This window comes from Mytilus trossulus, chromosome 6 (genome assembly GCF_036588685.1).
Source record: "Mytilus trossulus isolate FHL-02 chromosome 6, PNRI_Mtr1.1.1.hap1, whole genome shotgun sequence".
Classification (NCBI taxonomy): Eukaryota; Metazoa; Mollusca; class Bivalvia; order Mytilida; family Mytilidae; genus Mytilus; species Mytilus trossulus.
The window spans coordinates 56,690,380-56,717,038 of record NC_086378.1 but is presented as its reverse complement, the minus strand read 5'-3'; the positions used below and the strand labels follow the sequence as shown (position 1 = coordinate 56,717,038).

The following is a 26,659-nucleotide window of genomic DNA, read 5'->3' as shown; positions in this document are numbered from 1 at the left end:
ACACACTACATCTCAGTGTATTTTTTATAAGCTCTTAAATTAAAATTGATATCAAAACCTGTAAACATCGGTAATACGTTTAAAAAAATGTATTATATTTATGTCACATATACTATGTTTAGGTTGTAAATATATTGACCTAGAACTGTCTTTACTACTCTCTCAGACAATCCAAGTTTCAATTCGGTTATAAACTTTTTTATCCCCATTTTGTCAGTTTTGTTCATTTGTTTTAGATGTATTTCCGTATAATACGGCATGTTGACCCAAAATGTATCGACGTTTGGATCTTTTCATAGTTCCATTAAAACGGGCTTCGATTAGAGAAGCTAACAATTGGCCTTTGATTTGGAATCTTATTTTATTGTGACGTTAGCTTTGTACGTCGATTTGAGGAACGGACGTCGATTAGAGACCGGACGTCGATCTGAGTCTTACATATATAACCACGGACAATTTTTCGAAATATTTTACAACTCCTGTATTTTAAAAAAAAAACCAAAGATCTTTTGTTTGAGAACGTTTAATGTAGATAAATATATCATTTGTTTCACCACCTTATGATTTTAGTAGTTTTCCATGGGTTTTAGTTTGTAACCTGGATTTGTTTTCTCTCAATCGATTTATGACTTTTTAACAGCGGCTTACTTCTGTTGCCTTTATTTAGTAGGCAATGTATTCCCCGTTCATTTATCAAATCTTAAATTAACAGTTTTTCCAGTAATATTCTACTTAACTGTGGTGAGCCACATTTAAATGTATACACAATTAAATTTAAAGAAATTTATACGAAATAAATGCTCAGATGAGTCATATAATTTGCTGTAAACAAAAAGGAATGAAAATGGAATGAAAATTACGGATCAGCTGTTCAATGCTGACGTTTGAAAATTTAACACAATTTCGGAGAAGACCAACATTGGCAGTGATGTTTTGCTACTGATTTCCCATGTTGTTCACATAAAAGATACCCCAAAAAATATAATAGCCATTGTTTAATGATGGACTGAAAACCATAATACCCCCGGGCTATGGAACATCAATTTTTACGCAGATAATACACACGAAAGGTCGATGAAGGGAAGTAATATGAGATCTCTGGTTGACCTTTATATAACTTACTTATGTTTCTTATGAACACTTTATTTCTCTTCAACATGCAGTAGAATAAGATTCAATATGTGAAGGATATGTTTTTTGTTTAAATATAATCATTAAAAGTTACCAGTGACGATTTATAATGCCTAAACAATTCAGGGACTATATATACATAATCCTTTATTCTACAAATGTACTGTAGCATGCATACTCCGGCATATCTTTACAAAGGGAGGATCATAGTTTTTTTTTTCTAGTTTTCTGATTTTCCTCTTATTTGTTTTTAAGAGACATCATCAAATATTTTATTTCGATTGTTTCCTTTATAAAGCTATGACTCCTTAATTTTAAATACTTTTATGTAGATGAAGATAATTTCTCCATTACTTGTGATATTTTGCTCTATACTTGCTGTGAAATCCAAAACATGTCTTGGGAGCCAGGAAAAATCAATTATATCTGGTATTAAATCAGCCATAAAGACATTAGAAGAAAAGTTGGAAGGTAAGATACCATTTAATTTATAAACAGCTTTATCAGCCTCAAACCTAATCAAATACAAAACAAGGTCTTGTTAAATGTTTCTTAATACTTTGGTTTAGTGCGATTCAGATCTAGACTCCCTTTCTCATTGACTGTATGTTGATCTCTATAGAGGTATTTTTTCAAATGATATCGTAAGATTGATGTCCACTCTTTCAGTTATATTTGTATTCCACTTATGTGTCCTGCCCATGGAATTAGACTTAGTCTAATCAAAAGTAAAATCACAAAAACACCCAACTCAGAGGAAAATCTAATGGGAAAGTCCATAGTCACATGGAAAAATCAAATGACAAAGTGTGTTTTGTCTCACTGACTCCACCAATTTGCCCGATGACCAATGTGACTATACTGATTATACATTTAATATTGTAACATCTACTCAAAAGTGATAATAGAAATGGAGAACATTTATCTGATTAGTTTATATTAACATATCCTCCAAAATGAGATATAAAAGAAGTAATAGATACGGATTCATCCGTCTCAGTTTTAGACTTATACCTCAAATTTCATATAAGGTGTCATCTTACATTTGTCTTAGTACCAGAATCCATGACAAACAAAAATATCTTAATTTTGAGCGTGGCTCGGTATTTTATTTGGCTTTTTAACTTTTTTGGATTCGAGCGTCACTGATGAGTCTTATGTAGACGAAACGCGCGTATGGCGTATTTACTAAATTTAGTCCTGGTATCTATGATGAGTTTAATTAATACACCCGTTATCGTTTTATTGCGCACTAAAACTTTACAATTTCGTTTGTAGTTTGAATATATGTTGAAAACTTAGTTTAATTCACAAAATTATTCTAATCTGCTTATTTAAGCATGAATATTTCAATGGTTTCAGATAAGTAAGGCTGGGTATTCTTACATTTATTTGTACTATATTTCTGTCTAGTAATGTTGTCATTTAAGGGCATATTTAACAATATCATAAATCGCGAGGTTTGGATATCCACAAAACCAGGCTCAACCCACCATTTGTTCTTAAAATGTTCAGCATCAAGTCATAAATATGGCAGTTGTTATCTAATAATCCGTTTTTATTTATGTTTCAAAGTCTTTTTTTTTTTGTTGCACTTTAGTGTTCCTGTTATCCCTTTGTTTTCATCATATACTTGATGTGTTTCCCTCCGTTGTAGTTTGTAACCTGGGTTTGATTTCTCTAAACCGATTTATGCCTTTTGAACAGCGGTATACTACTGTTGCCTGTATTCAAAACATTAACAAATGGACACGTAACATTTATGTTTAGTCTCAATTCTTAAGAATATCATTCTCGTTTTGCATCATTGCGTGATCGTTCAAATCCATTGTTATTTTTCTGGTTTTTCACAAGATCCATCGAGTGCTATCCTAATAAAGTAACAAAGTTTGAATCAAAGGATTCTGAAACATGCAAAATCAAACGTAATAGAAAATACACAAAATATTTCATGATTGGTCTTATTTGATTGACCTTTTGCATCCCGGACCTTTTAATTGACAGTGTTAATTAAGATAAAAGATAACAATCTAAATTCTCTAATTTTAAGCATTATGTTCAACAAAAACCTCTAAGCATTTGTACAATTGTATGCTGAAGTGCTTCAAGAGGCTTAAACAAAAATGGCATAAAATAGAAACATTAGCAATTTATAGTAAAAGTTGACTAGTGGAGTTGAAACATATGATTTTCCGAACGCTAAAACAACTTAAAAAAAGTTATGAGTAAAAACGAATAAAATTGACAATGTATAGTATTACTGTCATCATGATAAATATTCTGATTCTTTTTTGAGATATTTGTTGACATTCATTTGTCTAAGAATTTAACACATACTACCATTACTAACAAAATGCTTATTATCTAATATATCTAGGAAAATCTCCGAGATTTAGAGCAGGATGGAAGGAATACAAGGACCATTGTTATTTCTTTTCTTCTGGAACCAAACCCTGGCATGAGGCAGAGGTAGATATAAAATAAAAATATATAAAATTACATAGGACTTTTAAAAGGACAATTGATGTAATACGTCTTTTCTATTCCACAATTTAACGGGATTTTACTAAAATTATGAACGGGGTAGAGGGAGTTGCCCCAGTCTCATGTTCGAAATCAGAAAGCTGTCGTAACTTGCTACACTTTGAAAATGTCTGAAAAATCAATTCAAAACATGTGTATGAAATTTACATATTCCAATTAGATCAAAATGATGTTAGAGGAAATTTTAATGCATTAATACAAAGTGTATTACTTTTTGTGTTTATTTTAGATTTAAAAGTGTCTGCCGAAGGATATCCTAAATAAAAAAACAAATTTATTTATATCTTGTTGACAATACATTCAACAATTTTAAACATATTTTTTGGTATCTATTTACATATATTGGCTATATATTTTATTGCATTTGTATTACACGTATGTGTTTGTAGAGAGAGTGTAGACTAATAGACCTTTTCAATATATCTCGACACCTACAGTTGAGAACGACTACGACAGGTAAAATGTGAAGGGTCGTCTCAAAAATAAAAAAAATATGATATCATTATTGATTTTGTTTCTTTCAATTGACAATGATAAAACTTTCCTACAGAGGTCAAATGACATGTTTTTTTTTAATTTATTATAAAGAAAAAGAAAAGTCACATTTCATCTTTTAGACGTTTAGCTTCTATCTGACCTGGTTGAATTTGGAAAACGAAAGAACAAATCATGTTTTATTGTAGTTGATATTTAATTAAACAATGATTATTTCGGTTGACAAGGGCGGCACATGTCTTAGTTTTGGCCTTGGATGCCTCCATAATGTACTCAATATATACTTTGTATCATTTCAATTCACCCAATTTGGTGTTCCACTTGCATTCTGCATTCACCAATCACTGCTTAAATGTTGTAACACTGAAACGAGGGGTCAATTATATTTTTTTCTAAATTTATCAAGGAAAAATTCGAACAAGATATCTTAAAGCGGAGAAGAAGAAAAAACGTGATATTTTCCTTCGACAACAAAAATCAATATGAAATTATCCCTCCAGAAATTGAATATGTACATCAACTAAGATGAAGACCGGTTGAAAACACCAAGTTGGTCGTGTTCACAAGTGTGATACAGACGGACGGCCCAGTATCCTTTTTCATTTTTGAAAAAAATCATAAAAGCTTTTACACTTACAAATTAAAATGTTATTGGCATGCGGCAAATATTTGGCGAAAGACTCACATAATCACAAAAGTGAAGAGAAAATGGGTTAGGATTCAGAATGATTGAAATATTTGTGTAATCAATTCAACACAAAATGTCGTGCAAATACATACGAAATAGGAATATTATATGACAGAGACATATGTATGGTGGACGGATGCGGACGTTTCCCCTTTTCGTGTTTTCGGGTAAATCCAGAAATCGAAAAAGCAAAATTTAGAAATTGAAAATCGGGAAATCGAGAAATAAAGAATTTGGAAATCAAGAAAAACAGAAAGCAAAAACGCAAAATCGAAAATTCATTTCGCGTTTTCGTGTTTTCTATTTCGTGTTTTGGCGCTTTTGCTTGCTTGATTTATCTATTTCCCGATCTTATCTATTTCCCAATTTCTCGATGTCCAGATCTGATCTATTTTCCTATTTCTCGATTTCCCGATTTCCCGATTTCCCGCTTTCCCGATTCCTCAGTTTCTCGATTTTGCTTTATCGATTTCTTGAATTCCCAATTTCGCGTTTGCAAAATGAAAGGAGAAGTCACGAAAACGCGAACAGGTGAAATAAATGGCCGCATCCGGGCACCCTACATATATTTATTTATTTATTTGGTTGATATATATTCTTAAACTATAAAGTCGAAACAGTATAAAACCGCCAATCCAATATGTTACGAAAGGATAATCATGATGTTTTTTGTCTTTGAGACGACCCATCCATTTTACCTGTAAACTGTAGGTGTCATTAGTCGGTGTCGAGAGATGTTGAAAAGGTCTAATAGGAGGCTACCTTGCACAAATCACAGATTCCTCAGAAAATACCTGGCTGGCTAATATGATTACAAGTAAAAGTAAGATTTGCATTTGATTAATTTTTTTCCATGCTGACATATAACATTTACCTCGCCTTATACTCTATATATGTGCCTTTCCCAAGTCAGGAGTCTGTAATTCAGTGGTTGTCGTTTGATTATGTGTTACATATTTGTCTTTCGTACATTCTTTTGTTCATAAATTAGGCCGTTAGTCTTCTCGTTTGAATTGTTTTGGGCATTGTCAGTTTAGGTGTTTGTTTGGCATTTTAACTGTTTTGATCTGAGCGTCACTGATGAGTCTTATGTAGACGAAACGCGCGTCTGGCGTATTAAATTATAATCCTGGTACCTTTGATAACTATATACCTAAAAGCACTATATATTTATTATTAATATTAATGCGTTCACAAATGACATAACATTCATTAAACGAATATAATACGATAACCGATTACTTTTTTTTATGTGTTTCATGTATTTTGAAAGTACAAAAAATCTTAATGAAACAATTCAAAATGCTTAGTCTCGATATTATGACCGAAAAATGTGCAAAATATTGTTTCAATATTCTACTTTTATAAATGTATTTGTCAAAATTGTAGGGATTCTCCTTTTAACTGAGAGCATTTTATTATATCTAATTCAACAGAAGAGATACAACAGTTTTACTGGATTGGTGCAACAGATTTTAAAGAGTGTGATTGGAGATGGGCGAATGATCTGTCTAAAGTACATTTTACCAGTTGGAGCTCGGGTCAACCTGATAATGGAAATGGCATTGAGGACTGTGCTCACATCTGGCATAATAAAAGCTATAAATGGAATGACGCAGGGTGCCAAAATTCACTTGGGTATCTTTGTGAAAGTCCGCAGGTATTTATTTACTAAACCAATCTTTTCATATTAACTGCAGGTTTTTTATTCGTGCTGTGTGGATGCAGTAGAATGTATACCCTTGCCTGTAGTATATATATGCCCTTATGTTTTTTCAATAAGGCTTTTTTGCTTGTGAGATAGTTCGTTCTTATATTGCATTGTCCCTGGACAGGGATAGAATTGGAATCCCTCTAACATGATTAACCCGCCAAATTCGATATGTATGTGCCAGTCCCAATTCAGGAGCCTGTAATTCAGTGGTTGTCGTTGGTTGATGTGTTACAAATTTTGTTTTGTTTCATTTTTGTACATTAACTAGACCGTTAGTATTTTCGTTTGAATTGTTTTGGATTAATTTTGTTATTTCGAGACCTTTTATAGCTGAATATGCGGTATGGGTTTTTATCATGACTGAAGGTCGTACGATGACATATAGTTGTAAATTGCTGTGTCATTTGGTCTCCTGGGAAGAGTTGTCTCATCAGCGATCATACCACATCTTTTACAACAACAAAAAATCGATTTGACGGAACGGTACCAAAATACGAAATATTCAGCAGGTAATGCTGTACTTGTGGCAAAGTTTGAGGATCTGACAAGTGTAAATTTGAGTATATGTCGCGTTAGTTGATGTTAAAAACGAGGAAAAAGTTAAATCACAAAAATACAGAACTCTGAGGAAAATTCAAGAAAAAGGGCCCTAATCAAATTGCGAATTCAAAATCTTAAACACATCAATCGAATGAATAACAACTGTCATATTCATGACTTGGTACAGGCATTTCCTTATGTATTAAATGGTGGATTGAAACTGGTTTGTAGCTAGCTAAACCTCCAACTTGTATGACAGTCGCATCTGGAAAAGAGAGGTAAAGAGGACGACTAGGACAAATGGAACATTTCCTTGTCATTTTCAATGTTTATCTATAACAGCCTACCAATTCTTAATTACGTTATATACATTTTGATTTTAACTTTCTTTATTTAAACCATTGATTCAAGACCTTGTAATAATCAATCTTTGTGTTAATTTGCCTAACTCATAGAGAAAATATGAATATTGCTAAAGTCAGAATGAAAACCATGTTTTTTTCCTGAACGGTATCAAATAAGACAATAACAATCAAAACCAAGGAGTAAACAAAGACTCACAAAACTAAAAGAACATTTACATCAACAGGTATAAATAATAAATAAGAAACAACACGAACTCCAGTAAAAACAAGGAGTAAAATCAGGTGCTTCTTTTGTTTGATAAAATTATTATTTTCATTTTGCATCTTATTGTAGGGATCTAATTGTCTCCCATACTCAAGTGTGTTAAAGAGTGCTGCCAATGGAAAGTAAAAATAGGCAGTCGTTTTGAAAAATATGAAATAAAGTTTTAAAAAATGAGATTTTGTATTTCTATATCGTCTAACTACAGTTTCATTTTTTGTGCACACTTGTATCTGTTCTCAAACGTATCCGCAATCGTATGTTTTCTTTAAACAGTAAAGTTTTCATTTTCTTCTTGGATATTGGTTTTTGGTGTTCCAGTCTGAAGCACATTCAAGAAATCAATTATCATTTTTGTTTAATGATTCATCACAGAAGTGTTTCATCAGATATAGAATTGGTCAAAATATGTTGAGGGGGGTTGGTTTAATTGTGTAACATACATTATTCCGGTTGGAGCTAGGGTTAATCTGGTAATGCATTACATGAAGAAGACTTGGATACTTTATTTGATAGTTGTTGATCTATTATACTTTAGATTAGTGCGGTTTGTATGGAAAACTGCGAAACTACAATAAGTAAACACTTAATTGTTGGTAATTGCATAGTAAGGAGACAAACCTCAACAATTAACGAAATTAAAAAACCAGATTACAAATGTATATCCGAAGACAAAGCATCTATCTGATGTATAAACACTAAATTCGTTGAAAATGTACTTTATGAGCCTGCATTAAAGTGATTGTTGTTGGTTGTTTTCAGCAATAAAAACAAATGATTATTGATTTATAAAAAAAGAAGATCTGGTATGTTTGCCAATGAGAGAACTGTTCACAAGAGACCAAAATGACACAGACATTAAAAACTATATGTCACCGTACGGCATTTAACAATGAACAAAGCCGATGATTTGTTTAAGTATAAACTAGTTCGTTGGTTATTTTTTTGTTTTATATTTCATATTCGTCATAGCAGGAAATTTTATAGCTTACTGTAGGGTACGGGTTTAACTCATTGTTGAAGGCGCTACTCATTAACATTTGTTAACATCTCCAGTTGTAGTTATCTTATTGGACCTTTTCAACAACTCTCGACACCGACTAAGGACACCTAAGGTTTACAGGTAAAATGGAGGGGTCGTCTCAAAGACCAAAACGTCTGACTATTAAAACGTATACAAATTCGATTTGGCGATTATACATGTATATAGCTACCGTATATATTATATATGTGCGCCTGAACCGAGTCCTAAAAATGTTGGTTATTTGTATGGCATTTACACGGTTGATATTTTAGTTAGTGATGTGGCATTTTGACGTTATGATTCGCTTTCATATTCAAGTTCTTTTTAGTCGATCAGAGAAGCCAGCAATTTCCGATTTCGTTCTCCGTAACACGAAATCATATAATTAACTACCCGATTTTCAACTCGGTTGTCATCAATTTAATGTGTTTAACACTTGTTGGTGTGTGTATTTTCAAAGAAAAAGAAAACGGGGAACTCATTTGAGAGAATAAAGCCGCTTATTTACCACAGAAAGAGAATGTGTTTCGTATAGACACAAATTATATTACCCCTTAAAAAACAAATTCGGATAAATGAATATCATTTTTTTTTTATTAAACTGTGGATAATAACAACTACAAATGTATATATTAACAGTGTCTGCATCCGAAGACAGGGTGGGCTTTTGGTCAATTATTGAAAACTATTTGGTGCCGGGATGATATGTTTTCTTTAAATTTGTATATATTGTCATGTGTTAAGCATCTGGTCGTATTATGGATGTAAATTGTGCATGTCGATTGATAACCGCAGACGACAACAATAATTTGTCGTGCAATTACAGTCAGCAGAGATTAATACAGATATTGAAAATAAAGGAAATAATGGTTCTTTATATTTCATCAGGAAGATGTATACTGTGGTGATGGAGATTAAGACATCACTATTGAAACTGAATTCAGCAATTTGACGTATATGATGAAGAGCCATACTGCAATATTGAAAGAACGTTTAGGCCAGCAAATATATAATATATTCTTTAAAGTAATTTATCTAAAAAATCAGATAACATGAATAATGAATATATTTCGCAAATATTCTTGTCTAAAGATGGTAACGATTTTTCACAGCCCGGGATCATTAGCCAGAAGTACAAGTTAAATATTTCTAACTATTTTGACCTGAGCGTCAGTGATGAGTCGCCTGTAGACGAAATGCACGTCTAGCGTATTAAAATTTAATATTGATACCTTTAATAATTAATGAGGCATGCCACAGGTGTTTGTACAACGAAAGTGTTCGTGACTTCTACAGTATATCATAAACTTTTATATCAATTGTTGGGTTACAAGAATGGATACTGTTACGGTAGTTTATCAGGACGTACATTAATCATGTTAATGATGGCATAGTTTGGCTTTAATAGTGATTCACTAATATTGTCTTTCCATCCTAAAAAAACACATTTATTCTAAAAACCAGTTGTTGCATGATACTGGTTTGTTCTTCGAATATATTTTATGTTGGTATGATACTAAAAAGTAAAATCACAAAAATACTGAACTTAGAGGAAAATCAATTCGGAAAGTCCATAATCACATGGCGAAATGAAACAACAAAACACATCAAAAACGAATGAACAAGAACTGTAATATTCCTGACTTGGTACAGGCATTTTCAAATTTATAAAATGTTGGATTAAACCTGGTTTTATAGCGCTAACACTCTGACTTTGATGACAGTCTCATCTAATTCCGTTATATTTACAAAGATGCGTTAACTAAACAGTCACAATTAATAAAATAGTCAAAATATGGGTACGACAGTCATCCCCGTGTAACAATTTTAAAAGTAACAATTTAACAGAACACTAAGAGGAGGGATAGTGCTTGATATAATCTTTCAATCTCTTCATTGAGTTGCAAAAGGTTACAGAAAACAGTCTGAATTTTTTTCAAATATTTCGGTATGCACAACTAAGCGTTAAACTCATCATTGTTTACCACAGACTTAGATATTATTTTATATACTAAGGAAAATTTTGTTCAGAAGAGGTACAATTCAAAAACAAATAATGGGTAAACCTATCAACAAACCAATTCAAACAAAGAGAAACTAATAGTCAAACTTAACATACCAATATCAAAAAGTATAAACACTTCCGGAGAACAACGTCATTGAGAAGTGGCATTGATACTATTCCGGCTCAACAACGAGACCATGCACTAGAAACTACAAATTTAACTCCAACTTTGAATGCAGATATACTAGAAACTATTACAATACTTGACAATACTAAATATACAAATAAAAACCCATAAAATATTTTATATCGAAACTTCAAATTGGTCACAAAACAAGAAAATTCATTCACACTTGTTATGAAATTATCAATAACATAGCTATCTAAATCAGACTTTATTAAACGTTGAACAAATTTTGACAACTATATGAGAAACTGGTCTTTCTGGTTGTTTCACATCTACAGAAATGAGACTCTTGCAAATCGTTTTGTGATAATCAGCTCTAATTTGCCTAACTACAGAACAATTAAGCATCTTTAAGCCTTTTTAACTTTGCTTTTAAAATTTCAGATCGATGTCAAAATTCAGTCTTCCATTCACTTGACATAAGTTTAAAACTTTTCATTTGAAATTTATGGAAAAGCTATCCTCTCCCTATTATTGACACGTTACATTGATATTTAAAACATCGTTACTCTGCAATTGAGAAGAAGTAAGAAAACGCAAAAAGTTTGTGTTTCTCCTCTTAACATTATAATCAATTAATTCCAGCTATTCAAAAAACTTACTGCATAAAACTTAATTCAAACAGTCTTGAATGCAACACTTACATCATCAAAAGTACAAGGTTTCAGTTCAAACCTTATCATTTTGAAAATAAAAATGTAAACAAAAAAATTCAAAATCAAAACAAAACTATTCAATCCAAAACCGATGGATCAGGTATGTCCTGGTCACTGCAACATGTTGTATTATGACGCAGTCAATGACGACACATCCCGAGACGGTTAGTATCCAGTATTTTGTCACTTTCCGATCGCTGCAAAACTTGATATACGATTTTGTCTAGTCCTACACATATATCCTTAAAAAATATACATTTTACAAATGGAAAACAGTCAAATGATATAAAATAGGAATAGTATTTCAAAAGTTAAGTTCAAAAACGAAATGTAATGAAATAGAAAAAGTTCGCAAACTAAATGACAAAGAAAAGATTTGCAAGTCAAATGGAGTCAAATAGAATTGCAATTTAAAAGCTAATGTCAAAAAGTAAATGTACCTATACATTTCGAGTTGTATTTTAGAACTAAGACAATCTTATAAAAATATGCCGAATCAAAGTCATGAAGGGATTCACGTGTATAAAAGAATGACAATATAACAATGCAAGATGCATCTTCGCCCTAGCAACTGATATTGTAAAATTAAAGTAAACTTCTCATTTCTACAGACGCATTTACAAATATGGTTTTGAAGAAATATAATGTTACATGAAATCTTAATACATTATATATTTAATTAATAAACTACTTAATAGTTAAGCATATCTAGATCAAATTAAACGTAAAGCAAACTTTAACTCAAGAAAATACAAATTTTGAACTTTGACTTGGAGACTATCCAATCACATTCAGTACACAGGTTTATCTAGAAAGCACACCAAAAAATAAATAAAGTAATATGACTACCCTTTGATAATAATAGATTATCGTTGATCTCAACGAGATTGATTTTCTCGCTTGAGCCGGTACGGCGAAAGAGAAAAAAACAATCGAGTTGAGATGACTCATCATAATCTGTTTATCGCTATGTTACCTTTCATGGTAATTTCATTAACAACGGGCACGGGCGTACTTAGTTTTTAGCAAAAATTTTCATATCACTATACTGTGCTGAAATATTTCTTACCATTTATAGACAGAGGTATGATTTGTTTCAATCATTCTCCTTTTTAAAAATAAAGCCACAAATTTCTTAGTGTTTGAGTGAACAGTTTAATTTACTATTTTGAATTGTTACCTTTACTAATTATTTTTCAGTCTATGGTTATAATAAAATTTTATCCTAAAAATAGAAACTCGTTACCCATTAGATATACATCAAATAGCACTTATTATTATTTGTTCCCGAAATCCTTTGTAGATTTACTATCTGAATATTAAGTTTTATTCAGAGAAAAACTACTCTGTATTTGAGAAATACTGTTTATAATTGATCATTCACTGCGAGATTAATATTTTCAAAGGGCTTTGAAAAGACGAAATAATTACATTTGATAAGCTCGTAAGGCCTATTAAGAATGATTCCGATAAAAAGAATAGACGCGTTAGACACCATTTAATAGAAAATTCAATGTTTTAAAGGATAAAAAATTCAGTGGGATAGACAACTGCAAATTAACAATTTGTCGCAGCTGGGACATACATGTCAAACATGAATAATACAGTCTCTTGGTATTTTATCCTTCAATTTTTATTGATATCAAAGGCTACCAGCAAATTTTATTTTGAAAGATAACTTCGTTCAATTCAAATGCTTATTGTATTTCAATACTATTCGAATAAAAGTATTTCATGTGTTCGTTAAAATAAAACATTTTGTTTTAATGTGTATAACAGGAGTGATTTACAAAATCGACAGGACACGTGTTTCATCCCTGGACATGATATATAAAACACTTAAGAGTTTTTGATTCAGGATTATAAGTGAAACCAAATCTGCGGTGAGTAAAATACAATAGTAAAATACAAATATACAACTAAGGTAATCTACTCCTGAAATAGAAAAGCCTTAGAGTGCATTTCTTTCTAACTGTTAAACACAAACGACGCAAACGGCTTAGCGCAAACAGGTTTTGATAATTTCTTTCAAACAAACGTTTGCAAAGTTTACATAAACTTTGACATACTATGCACACGCTAAAAATACGTCTGCAGTTAGTTGATTGTCGTTTGTTAGTACAAACGCTATTTTTGTTTTTAATATCAACCTGATTAAACGATGTATACGTTTACCTAGAGCATTATTGAAAGTTCAAACAGGATCAGTAAAGACTTAATAATACCGGCGTCACACATCAGCGTTTAGGTTCGGCGTACGCCGGGTGTGTTAAAAAATCATGTACGTTGCAAATACGCAAGTAGTTTTCGATGCATTAACCTGTCAATCATATATGTAACGTGTGCACATCGAGCTTTAAGCGAGTATTGGGATTACGAAAAGCGTGCCTATAGTCGCCGTCAGCTGAAATTCGTAGCGGTTATCGGTAAAAATAATCTAAACTATCAACCATGTTCACTCGAGATATAGTTATTTACATTCCATTCATAAATCGCGAAAAGAAAAACCACTACTGACCTGCCTTTTAAGTGATTGCACTGTGATAATCCTGACCTTCACATTTTCCAAGACTATTTTGAATGGTGGAATCCGCCATTGTTTTTCCCGGAAGTGTTTCCGTGGAGTTCAATTTCATAACATTTGCATAAAGCGCGGGAAACCGCATCACATCAATGAAAAGAACATTTCAGGAAACTGCGCAAGTGACGAATTTCACATGTAAACAAATGATCCTCATAGAAACGAAGATGGCGGAATTACAATGTAAAACATTCTGGAAAATGTGAAGGTCAGGATTATTACAGTGTGATCACTTAAAAGGTAGGTCAGTAGTGGTTTTTCTTTTTGCGATTTATGAATGGAGTGATAAAACCTATATCTCGAGTGAACGTGATTGATAGTTTCGATTATTTTAACCGATAACCGCTACGAATTTTAGCTGACGGCGACTATAAGCGTTTATCGGGCGTTCTAGAAACGTACGGTTGCGTATTCCTAGCGTTTGTCTAACGTAGATGGAATGCACACTACAAAGGTAAAAGTTTCTTGAACGTATTTGAGACGCGTCCCGGTCGTATCTTGGAAGTTTTATTATGGTGTGTTTGTTACTCACCGCATACGTTTTGGTTAAAGTCGAACGGTCTGGAAGCGAATTCAACGTGCTTGTGGCGTATGTATAACGTGTGTGTAGCAAACAGGTATACGCTAGAGACATGCTTGAGTTGGATGAACATTTCTATGCTGCATAAAAATTTTCTGGCGAAGTAACGTTCACCAAGCGTATACCTTTGTATTTCGACGTAATTCAAACTTATGCAACGGCGATTAACGATTGCTTAGCGTTCCTCTGGCGTAAAACTAACGTATACCAACTTTGTCAATTTTCGCTGTACCTTTGCTGCACGTCAATCTATACACCAATGTGTGACGCTGGCATAAACCATGTATTTGTTTCTACTTTTGTAGCGTTTAGAAAACATCAAAAGAGGGACGAAAGATACCAAAGGGACAGTCAAACTCATAAATCTAAAACAAACTGACAACGCCATGGATAAAAATGAAAAAGACAAACAGAAAAACAATAGTACACATGACACAACATAGAAAACTAAAGAATAAACAAACCGAAACCCCACCAAAAACTAGGGGTGATCTCAGGTGCTCCGGAAGGGTAAGCAGATCCTGCTCCACATGCGGCACCCGTCGTGTTGCTTTTGTGATTACAAATCCGGTAAAAAGTCTAATTCGGTAGGTCAAATTCATGAAAGGGAAGGGGATTGTAGTTACGACGTAAGGAACATATCCGATATTATTTGTGAAACGGTTATTCCATAACGGTCAACCAACTCGTGATGGCGTCCGTAAAATTTACGAAGGGATGATTTCAACTTCACCATTTGGAACTCTTGATTTAATAGCTTCCTTGTGAGCAGTAACCCTCTATCAAGAAAATCATGATAGGAAATGCAAGCACGGGAATATCGTGTCAATTGAGAGATATATACCCCGTATGCATAGATAGAAATGCATATCACTTATATCAAATGCATAAGATGAAATGACTCTCATATGGAGTTCATATTGCTTCGGTCAAAATTTGACAAATCATGCGAAGGATATAACGAGCAATTTTATAAAATAAATTTGTCGTAATCTTTTACGGTTGCAAAGGAGTTGTAGACACAAGGAAAACCGTGTTTGGGGAGATAACTCCTACAAAGAAAAGTATTCGGTTATGCAGGGTTAATTTCAAAAGCGCATAAACAGTTCGATATCATACACCAAATATCTAAGCGACATATTGCGGAATAAATATTCATCGCAAGATCAAAATTATAAGCGGAAAATAAAAAAAAAAAATCAGAAGAAAAACAATAGGTCTTTCCACAAAAAAGTGGAAAGACCTAATAATAGCTTTATTTAAAGAGAGTAACTCATTTGGATTAAACCAATTTTCAATAAGGCTCTCTATATATACATACAATGTTAACAATATGAATAAATATAATTAATCTACTATTACACACATGTAAACAATAGACGTATATAAAGTAAAATAACAACAACAACAAAAACACCTATGGTATACATTGTGGCTTAACTGATAAATTGAACACTTTTAAAAATAAAATGACTTGTAAGAGTTTTTAAATGCAGATATACTTTTTGATTTTTTTATGTTCACTGGACAGTGAATTCCACACTTTTGGACCACTAAAAGAAAAACTTGATTTGTATAATTCGGTATTTGATTTAGGGACAATAAAATTATCCGATGATGAAAGTCGAGTATTGTACGATTGTTTACTACTTGTTGGCACAATAAGATTGAATAAATAATTTATACATTAATAATGATTTGTGGTGAGATATTCTCTTAGTAACGGGAATAATTTCAAAATTCTTACATACTAGATGGTTTACTAATATCGTGGTCGTTTAAAATAATTCTAGCTGCCCTTTTTTGCAATACATAATTTATATATTATAATCGCTAAAGTTTACTTCTTACACATAGTGAAAAGAAGGAAGACTTGTCTCATTTGCACTCATACCACATCTGCTTAATTCTATTTTAAACTGTTTATATGTTTGAGCTGATCTGTTTTCGTGGGTTTACAATAGATAAAAAGACCAAAATATAGATTCGGTCGTACCTATACAAAAGTGGAGACTACATCAAAATTCTTAAACGCTTATTTTTGTTTATCGTATTTGTCTTTGTAAGTAATTGGGTTCTAAACTATTTGACTATTTCACATTTCGTTTTCTAGTTATGATCCTTAATTATAATAATTATTATTTAGATGAAGATTATTTCTCAATTAGTCGTGATATTTTGCTGTATACTGGTTGTGAAATCTGAAAAATGCCTTGGGGAAAAAGAAAAATCTATATTATCTGGTATAAAATCTTCCATAGTTGAATTGGAAGAAAAATTGAAAGGTAAGGTACTTTTCCTATATAAACAGCTAATAGTTATCAACGGTACCAGGCTTATAATTTAATAAACTGACCATAAATTTGATTTTCATGTCAACCCCGAAGTGCTGACTATTTATCTGATGATACCTCCGGTGACGAAGTGTAACTAGTTATCAAAGGTGCCAGTCTTATAAATTATTTCACCAGACGCGCGTTTCATCTACAAAAGATATTACACATTTTATTTTTCTCACAATTTCTACGAGTTGGAGAAATAAGGAGCTAGACATGCTGCTTAGAAATACGTAAACTTTTGAAAACATATTGCTGACATCAGTATGTCAGGTGCGGACCAATCAACGCCAGCTTTATGTAAGTGGTGATCCAATCGTCACCGTGATTTTAATCCTCCCGGCAAGCACAAAAACACATTCACCAAAATTTTCAAGTATTCTTTCTGTTAGCAAATCGTCCACAGAGCTAGTAACCATGGCACGAACAAAGCAAACTGCACGTAAATCCACCGGGTATTTGTATCATTGTATTGCCCTCTCTATGGCTTTGTCCAAGTGATTATGTATATATGATATAAAAATCAGCGACAAATACACCCATTGTATAATCCGTGAAGGTGATACACGGCTGATTTTTTTTATGTTACTATCCTATTTATTAATATCCGCACAAAAATTTAAATTCTGCACATCAGATGAAGCAAATGTTTGTTCTTCCCTCCTAGGGATTGAACTTATGCTATTTGGACAAGAAATCAAGACAACACCGCCTGAGCTGTAGCCATCTCTATAGACCACTATAGACCACTATTGTATTTAGATTGTGATTGAATGAAAATAACATTTTATAAATTTTACGAAAAGATTTTCTATATTTAAAATCAACAGGAACACTCAAAACCAATAAAAAATAATTTAAAAAGGACGTGTAAAAAAGAACATACGTTAGGATATTTAATACCGAAGGAGTTAAATAAATTAATAGCTGATTCACGTCGCTTGAGAAAGTGAGCCAAATTGTTGTGTCATAATTATTACCTAGGCAAATTTTGAATCGGTAAAATATTTGACCAATTGATGAACAGTACCTACCTAAAAATATTCCTCACCTGCATTTTTTTGGGCAACATACTTCATATAAAACACACTTTGGTATTTATGGTTGGATTTTTATTATCAATTAGGCTTTAAAAGATGTCAAAATGAATATAGGAAGATGTGGTGTGAGTGCCAATGAGACAACTCTCCATCCAAGTAACAATTCAAAAAGGAAACCATTTTAGGTTAAAGTACGGCCTTCAACACGGAGCCTTGGCTCACACCGAACAACAAGCTATAAAGGGCCCCAAAATTACTAGTGTCAAACCATTCAAACGGGAAAACCAACGGTCTAATCTATATAAATAAATAATAAAAAGTATGTTTGTTTAGTGGTCATAGTTTTGTCTACAGATGTTTTCCATCAGACACTTGTCAAAAACAAGAAGATCAAAGAAGTCAGATTATTCAATTTCACTTTCAGATATATTGATGATGTTCTTCCCATAAACAATCCGATCTTTTCTGATTGGGTTTTATTATAATATCTCCCAGAGCTAGAAATTAAAGAAACAAGACGCACGGCTTCCTCCGACTCATTTTTAGACTTATACCTCGAGTTTGGCATTCACAGTCATCTCAGTACCAGAATCTATGACAAACGAGACGATTTTAATTTTGAAATATAAATTTCTCCACCTTAGTAACAATATACCAACTTCACCTGCATCTTTGATCTACATTTTCCAACTTATTCGATATTCAAGAGCTTGCAGCTCCTACTCAGACTTTGTGAAACGTCATCAGTGTCTGAGCAGAAAGTTGATGAACCAGGGGAATGTCAAAAAACGTGTCGTCCTTTTTCTAAAAAAAAGTTCATCGGAAGGTACCATATTAGATTGAAATTAATTTCCGTATCAACTTCACAAATAACACATGATGGTCTTGATGTATAAATTCTGCGTACTGACATTGTTTATCATCTTAATATATGTTAGATATTTTGTAATATGTCATTATTTTTTGCTTTTAAAATGTTTTTATGAATTAATTTCAATCGTACATGACATTTTTTTTTATTATTTCGTCTGTTGAATCATTTTAGATTTCTTTTTTTGTTTTGAAAAGGAAGTAAGCATGTTATGACAACAATAACAATTTGTTAGCTTGCATTATGTTTTATGAACTTATTTCAACCTTTCATCATCAATTTCTTCGTCTGTTGAATCCTTTCAGATTTTTCCTCAATACCGTGTTGGTTTTATGAAGGGTTGTGGCATCATTTTTGTTTTGAAAGGGAAGTAACTCCTAACTAACCCCACATGGTAACTTACCATGTATGGTTGCTAACCCTATATTGTTTTAGGACACCCTATATCAAATATACATAGTCACCACGGGTAGTCTTTAACCAATCATATCTCTATAAATTAGGGATGTCAAAAGATCTGAAATTTACAACTCGGATACTCGGTCAAGATACTCGAGTACTCGCGAGTATTCGGATGAATCTTAAACGTCTATTTTCATTTTTAGTCATGGCGTTGTCAGTTTGTTTTAGATTTACGAGTTTGACTGTCCCTTTGGTATCTTTCGTCCTTCTTTAAAAAAAAGTTTAGATTTAATGTGGAATGCAGTGTTTTTGTTATTACCTTTCATAACCATAAGTCAAACGATTTACAAACATAGCTTGCTCTTCTGTTTTTGTTTGGGTCAATTTAACAATGAATTACCGCCGTTTCTACAAATATCATATCTATCATAATACCAATGTTTGCTTGTGTACATGTTTATGAACCAAATTTTAATAAAATAAAAAAACAATATTTGGATATAAAGTCCGACACAGTAGACAACATATGTATAATTTTTTCCTGGGGAGTTGGTATTTTTTATGATACGACTTGTCTATTAATTTGTCATCAAGAATATTGGTCTTTAGATTACTTGTGCATTTCGTTTCTCTCAGTCGTACTTGTTTTGTGTTGTTTGGTTTTATTTGGTACCATTCGTTTGTCTGATTTTCTTCTTTTTAGCAACGACGTTTTCAGCAGTTTTAGACTTTTGAGTGTGAATGCCGCTCTCAAATATTCGCCTATCTTTTAGTTATAAATTAAACAATTATAGTTAAATTTCAAAAACTGTGTAATCAAATTAATTTAAATGTAAATCGCATACCAATCACGTTTACATATAAGTCTTGATTAACAAACCAAGATAAGTTTTACGGCTTGTGTGATGAGTTAATTAGTAATCCATCAAAATATTGATCTGTGTAAAAACACCGTTAAAAATGTCTCCAATCAGTTGCGTATGGTTTACCGTAGGTCACTCTGAGTTGTTCTTGTATAATAATATGATATGGTCAGCAATTTCAGACGAACGACTGGTTGACTTTCCATTTTTTTGTGTTACAAGTAGTGCACAAGAAAACATTCCCTTGGAAGAAAAGAACTTTGATGGTACTACTATAACAAATAGAAGCCTCATGATAAACATATGCATGCTCTTAATTGTTTTATTTAGTTTTACGAATGTGATATTTCAACGGAACTAAAAGGAGTGGAAATGTGAAGAGAACATAATATCTCAAGATGTATAACAGGTAAACGAGTATCCGAGTACTAAAACTGTACTCGAGTACTCGTTCCCATCCCTACTATAAATCTATAGGAGGTACGATAAAAAATAATATGTAGCGGAAATCTCTAGTTACGAATACTTATGGCCACACTCTGTATACCTTATTTGTAAATCTTCTTTGTAAATGGAAAATAAACTGCAATGTCTCTAAAACGAAAGACGTTTAATTAATGCTAATTAAATATGTATAAAAACCTTGTTATTTAAAGCTGGGACTATCATTAACAGGACTGGAAACTGATCGGTCTGTTCATTGCCCCGATAGTGGATTATTGACATTTTGTTTTGATTGACAGCTTAGTCGTCACGTGGTTTATTAGCCCTCGATACATGTAAATAAATTGATTTCGGCGAACATATCAGCATGTTTATACCGTTCTTCTACAATTACTCACGCTCATAGACTACCCAACTTTATACATATTAAACTAATAATAAAACAAACCCACACGAAGTGCCATGTGCTGATTTGTATTACACGTTATGAATCATAATATCATGTCGACAAAATTATAAATACTACCGAAATCAAAACATTAAAAATTCAACATCAAATAAATTCACATAAGCAAGATAAAAAAACAAACTTGGAAACACGTCTTATCGAGTCGGCCCTGTCGTGCTGAATGGTTATATCCAACGAAGCGAGGGAATACAAATACCGGTATATGGACAGACAACTAGAAGAAATTAATTTCAATCTAATTCAGTTCCTTCAAATTACATTTAAAATAGGTCGATTTGAAATTAAAAAAAAATTAATTAGAAAATTAAAAAATTAAAAATAAATGAATCATTAAATCATTATAACAAATTGAATACATTTGCTGGAAACAAATGTTTTATATGGGGATGAAATTATAGTAGTAATGTCGATTTAAAACAAGACAATTTAAGTTCTTTTTGTTGTAACATATCATTGAAGTACTTTTGAAAATCCACTTCTTTCTATATTGTTAAAAATATTAATAAGTATTTCAATTAGTGCTGTTGAAAACAAATATGGTAAGTATAATAGTCAAATTTACAGATAGCATTATTTACAAAATACTAATTAACTTATATGTTTAGCGAAATCTCTGAGATGTAGACCAGGGTGGAAAGAATACAAAGATAGCTGTTATTTTTTTTTCTGCTGACAAATAAAAATCCTTTGAAGAGGCGGAGGTACGTGTCAATTTGTTTGAACACATTAAGAAGAAATTACTAGAACGGTATGCAATGAAGTTTAAGTTTAAGCTGACCAGAAGGTGTTCACATTCATCCTCTTATTCTTATAAGGATAATTTCTGAATGATTTGCAAACATTCAAGATTTGTATTACTTCAATCGTGATATGACTAATTAAAATATAGATATCATCTCTGACTTTGTTATCCTGATTGACAGAGCTCACGAGTTCCGATTGATCTGAATGTTAATGAGATTGATTTGATTGGTTGTTGTTTGCTTTACGCCGAATTTGAAAGATTAAGCATCAAGTGATAAATACTGATAACTTATTACAATTCTTCACAAAAACCTCCTTATGTTTGACATGTTTGTAGGTAGATTGTCGAATTCTTGGAGGCTACCTTACACAAGTCACTGATTCTACCGAAAATTCATGGATTGTTACTATGATCACAAGTGAACGTAAGTATATCATTTGTTTTCTGAACATCAAATCGTTTCAAAGAAATCAGGTGTTTCAAATAACATTATTGTTTGATGTAGAGAAGTATTGTCACCTGGATTTTCTGTTCCGTCAGAAGTAAAATGCATGCTTATGAGGATGGTGTGTATGTATATACCCTAGCAAATGGTGACGTTGATTAGATACATCAAGAAGAAAGTGTGTCCCGTTATATACATATAAAAGAATTTCTCAATAGCTCTGATTGATATAAACTCTGCTGTAACTAAGCTGCCCACTATCCAACATTCTCTCCCTTGTAGTTTTAATTGTCCTCCAGTTTATCCCATCGACTTGCTTTGCAAAACAATGTTTTGTATCGATGGCTAATTTCTTCTTGTCCTCATTATGCATGAATATTTTGTAATTATGCAAACAACAAAAGATCAATCATTATTAATTATTCAATTCATTGTAAAAAGTAAAAACACAGAAATACTGAACTCCGAGGAAAATTCAAAAAGGAAAGTACCTAATCAAATGGCAAATTCAAAATTCTAAACACATCAAACGAAGGACAACAACTGTCATATTCCTGACTTGGTACAGGAATATTCTGATGTCGAAAATGATGGATTTAACCTGGTTTTAAAGCTAGCTAAAACTCTCACTTGTATGCTTGGTATTGTTATGATATATAAATCATATAACTATATTTTTTTTCTGAATATTCGTTATTATTGATAAATCCTTTTTACAATAATATAAACGGTACCCATTTATCTCCACCAGATGCGCTTTTTGATAATGTCTCTTTGGTAATACTCGAGGCCAAAATATTTAAAATAGAAAACATATTGAAAGAGCAAAGAGCTATAAGCAAAACATGACCAAAAAGTATAATCAAAGCCGGACAAGGAATCCGAGCTATATAATTATATATGTTTCTTGAAATCAAAACAAAATACAATTAAAGTGCAAACAAATACAATGTTGCTGTATATCATATTTTGCAATTTACTTGAATTAATTATACATTCAGAAGTGAATCAGCAGAGCTACTGGATGGGTGCAACTGATTTCGTCGGAGGTGATTGGGTGTGGATGAATGATTTGTCTAAAGTAGTATATACCAATTGGACATGGGGTCAACCTGATAATTCAAATGGCATAGAAGACTGTGCTTTCTTTTCCGCTGATAAAAACTACGAATGGAGTGATAAATTGTGCACAGAAGAGATTGCGTATATTTGTGAAAGCCATCAGGTATCTATTGTTCTTAACAAGACTGTCCTTTTGTGTGGTGAATATTGTCTCAATGGCAATCATACCACATCCCCTAATTTTTAATATTCCGTGTTTTGTTTGATTATGTTCTTATTTCTATGATGATAATTGTCGAAATTGATTCATTTACAGGAATACATTAAATGCAAATTTCTGTGCACACATTTGTGATCCCAGATTTGTTAACTATTTCAACCTGAATATGTTATGTAGCACGAAAGAGCATTTCGTTAATATTACAACATATTTAAACAATGACATTCGTCACAACTCGGTCGATTCCGTTCCTTCATTTAAGGGTGTACACCTCTGAGGAGCCAAAAATTTCTAGAATTAAACTTTTTTTCTTAACCTGATTTTTGGGTTTGTTAGACTGTAACAAAATAATTGGTGAAGAAAAATTCATATGGTGGTGCACTTCTTTTTTTGCTACGGCCCTTTGAAAATATTTAATTTTTATGATTTTCTAATTTTTCATCGATTTTCACCTATTTTTGGGCCATAATCGTGAAAAAATCACATTTCCACAATTAAACTTTTCTTCATACTTTCTTTGAAGTTGAAGTGGACCGATCTGAATAAACATTACTTACAAAAACTATAGGAAGGTGTTAATATAAGAAAGTTTTATCATATTTTGACGCTTTTTTGTGTAAAATTTACTATGCTGTCAATTTTGTATTTTGGTGATTTTTCTCAGTTTTAAGAACAAAATGCATATAATTTCAACTTTTTTGTTATAAATGATTGAAAAAATACATATCTAAGAAATTTGAAAAGACCAAAATGATATGGGATGTACATGACTCTTGTAAAATCTTTTTTAGTATCCCTCACCCATTTTCTCAAAATTTTGGCTAAAAATACTGACTTGATTGATTGTAAAATTTGAAAACTGGATTACTCAAAAACCATTCATTGTAAATACAAATTTTTTTCGCAGATTTTTGTTTGATTATTATATTTTTAAAATTCTTTGATATTTTCCGCTTCTATCACATGTTTTGTAAATTATTCAAGAACGAGATTTCAACGAGACTGAAAAGTCAGAAGAATACATCCTTAAGAAGAATAGCTGATTCATCTGTTAATTGCCGATTGTTAACATTGAGTGATGATATTATGAATGATGCATAGCTGAAAGTGATTAACCATGAGTTGGATTTGTTTTGTTTTTTCGTGTGTGTGGTCTTCTTCATTGAATTAGAAAAAGATGTTTCCGTAATTTTAATGAGAAGTAATTTTTATTTTTTTTAATTTTTTGTAGGGATCTAATTGTCTTCCATACTCAAGACAGTTAAATATGAAAAAGAATATAAAGCCTGCTATCATTCCAAAGGCAGCAAGAAGGAAGTAACATGCAAAAGAATTACAGTGAAATAAAATTTTATTTATATTCAATTTGTGTATTAATTTATGAATGTGTATTCTTATGCTATCCTGTATCATTTCAAAATATATCAAAGTTGACCTGTCGTATTCATAATAGTATGATACTAAACAACTAATCGGAGGGATTGTGCTTGATATTCATATGTTTTAGACATATAATATTTCAATTAGTTAAATTGAGGTCTGTATCTGCCATGTCAGTAACTGCTAAAGTAGCTCTTTGTTAATTTATGAATCATTGTCATCTTGTTTAGTTTCTTTTTAACCTATTCTAACATTGGACTCGGACTTCTTTTTAACTGATTTTAAATGTGCGTATTGCTGTGTGTTTGTTTTCTCTACATTGACTAGATGAATAGGGGAGGATTGAAATTTCAAAATCATATTTAATCCCGCCGCATTATTGCGCCTGTCCCAAGTTGGGAGCCTCTGGTCTTTGGTAGTCATGTCGGATCTTTAAGTGTAGTTTCTATATTTGACTATAAAAAGCGCTTCGGACGCAAAAAATTATTAAACGTGTTGTTTTCATTTTTTTTTTTCTTTTTTATATTTCGAAGTTAAGTATCACGTTCATTTTATATCTGACCTAGTACATATGATTGTTAAAGGGCCAGCTGAAGCACGCCTCCGGTGCGGGATATCTCACTGTATTGAAGACCCATTACTGGCCTTCGACTGGTTTATGCTCTTTGGTAGGGTCGTTGTCTCTTTGACACATTCCCCATTTCGATTCTCCATTAAATCAATAATTCTGAAGAAAAAATTACTAATTTTCCAGTTTTCGAGATCAACTAGGTTTAATGTTCGATGCTTTGTTTGAAAAAGAGTTATTCATTGTCATGCTCAAAAATGCTCATTTTTACATTTTAGGTTTAAGAGTCAGTATCAAGAAAACATGCAAAACTATGTTATTTAGTCTTTTTAAGGTTCATGTGGACCCTATGGCTAAAATGGCCCTATTTTCACCTCAAAATTTTCTCTGAGTACAGGCAAACCTGTGCATCTGGAAAAGTGTTAAGGCATAGCATGCCCTAGATAAATAGAATTCAAATGCATTGTATGATTTAGAAAATTCATAACTTATCTGGATTGTGCCGTACACTTTTTTTCGTCTCTGCAGTAGATGATAAAATTAACAAACAGTTGAGTTTACCTTGATATGGTCCACTCAGGTACACAGTTTAAATAACCAATTGTTGTCAGGTATCTATTGTACAGCTAATGTCCATGTCAATTAAAAATACTCACTTTAATTTTTACCTGTTGGGAAGTTCTCAAACCTGTTTCCCAACTTAGTTTATTTTGGTACCTTCTGGAGAAATGAAAAAAAGTGCACAGCAAAATCCTGGTAAGATTTTATTTTTCTAAAACATAAAACATACATAAAATTCATTTATCTAGGGCATGCTATCCCTGATTTTTTTTTACAGATGCGCAGGTTTGTCTGTACTCAGAGTAAATTTTGAGGTGAAAATACGGCCATTTTAGCCATAGGGTCCACATGAACCTTAAGTCACAGACACGAAAATATATCAAAATAACACTTGCATTTGTTATATATGAATGTTTTGTGATACACTATAAACAGTTTACAGTATGAAATGTTATAAAATACATCCTTAATATTTTCTTAA

General features: G+C 32.1%; 1 protein-coding gene across 1 annotated transcript; it reads left to right on the top strand.

The window, feature by feature from the left end:
• Window positions 1-1,463: 1,463 nt before the first annotated feature.
• On the top strand, window positions 1,464-24,990 carry LOC134722833 (perlucin-like protein). Its single transcript, XM_063586463.1, has 5 exons — window positions 1,464-1,602; window positions 3,509-3,600; window positions 22,279-22,366; window positions 23,389-23,612; window positions 24,901-24,990. The coding sequence occupies exons 1-5, from the start codon at window positions 1,464-1,466 to the stop codon at window positions 24,988-24,990; spliced, it is 633 nt and encodes a 210-aa protein (XP_063442533.1).
• The last annotated feature ends 1,669 nt before the right edge of the window (window positions 24,991-26,659 follow it).

What these genes read in the sequence shown, in the direction of transcription:
- LOC134722833 (XM_063586463.1), top strand. Translation starts at nt 1,464, where the DNA reads ATGAAGATAATTTCTCCATTACTTGTGATATTTTGCTCTATACTTGCT. An exon ending in TACTATGATCACAAGTGAAC is followed by an intron (nt 22,367 to 23,388) that starts GTAAGTATATCA and finishes TTATACATTCAG; the next exon opens with AAGTGAATCAGCAGAGCTAC. An exon ending in ATATTTGTGAAAGCCATCAG is followed by an intron (nt 23,613 to 24,900) that starts GTATCTATTGTT and finishes AATTTTTTGTAG; the next exon opens with GGATCTAATTGTCTTCCATA.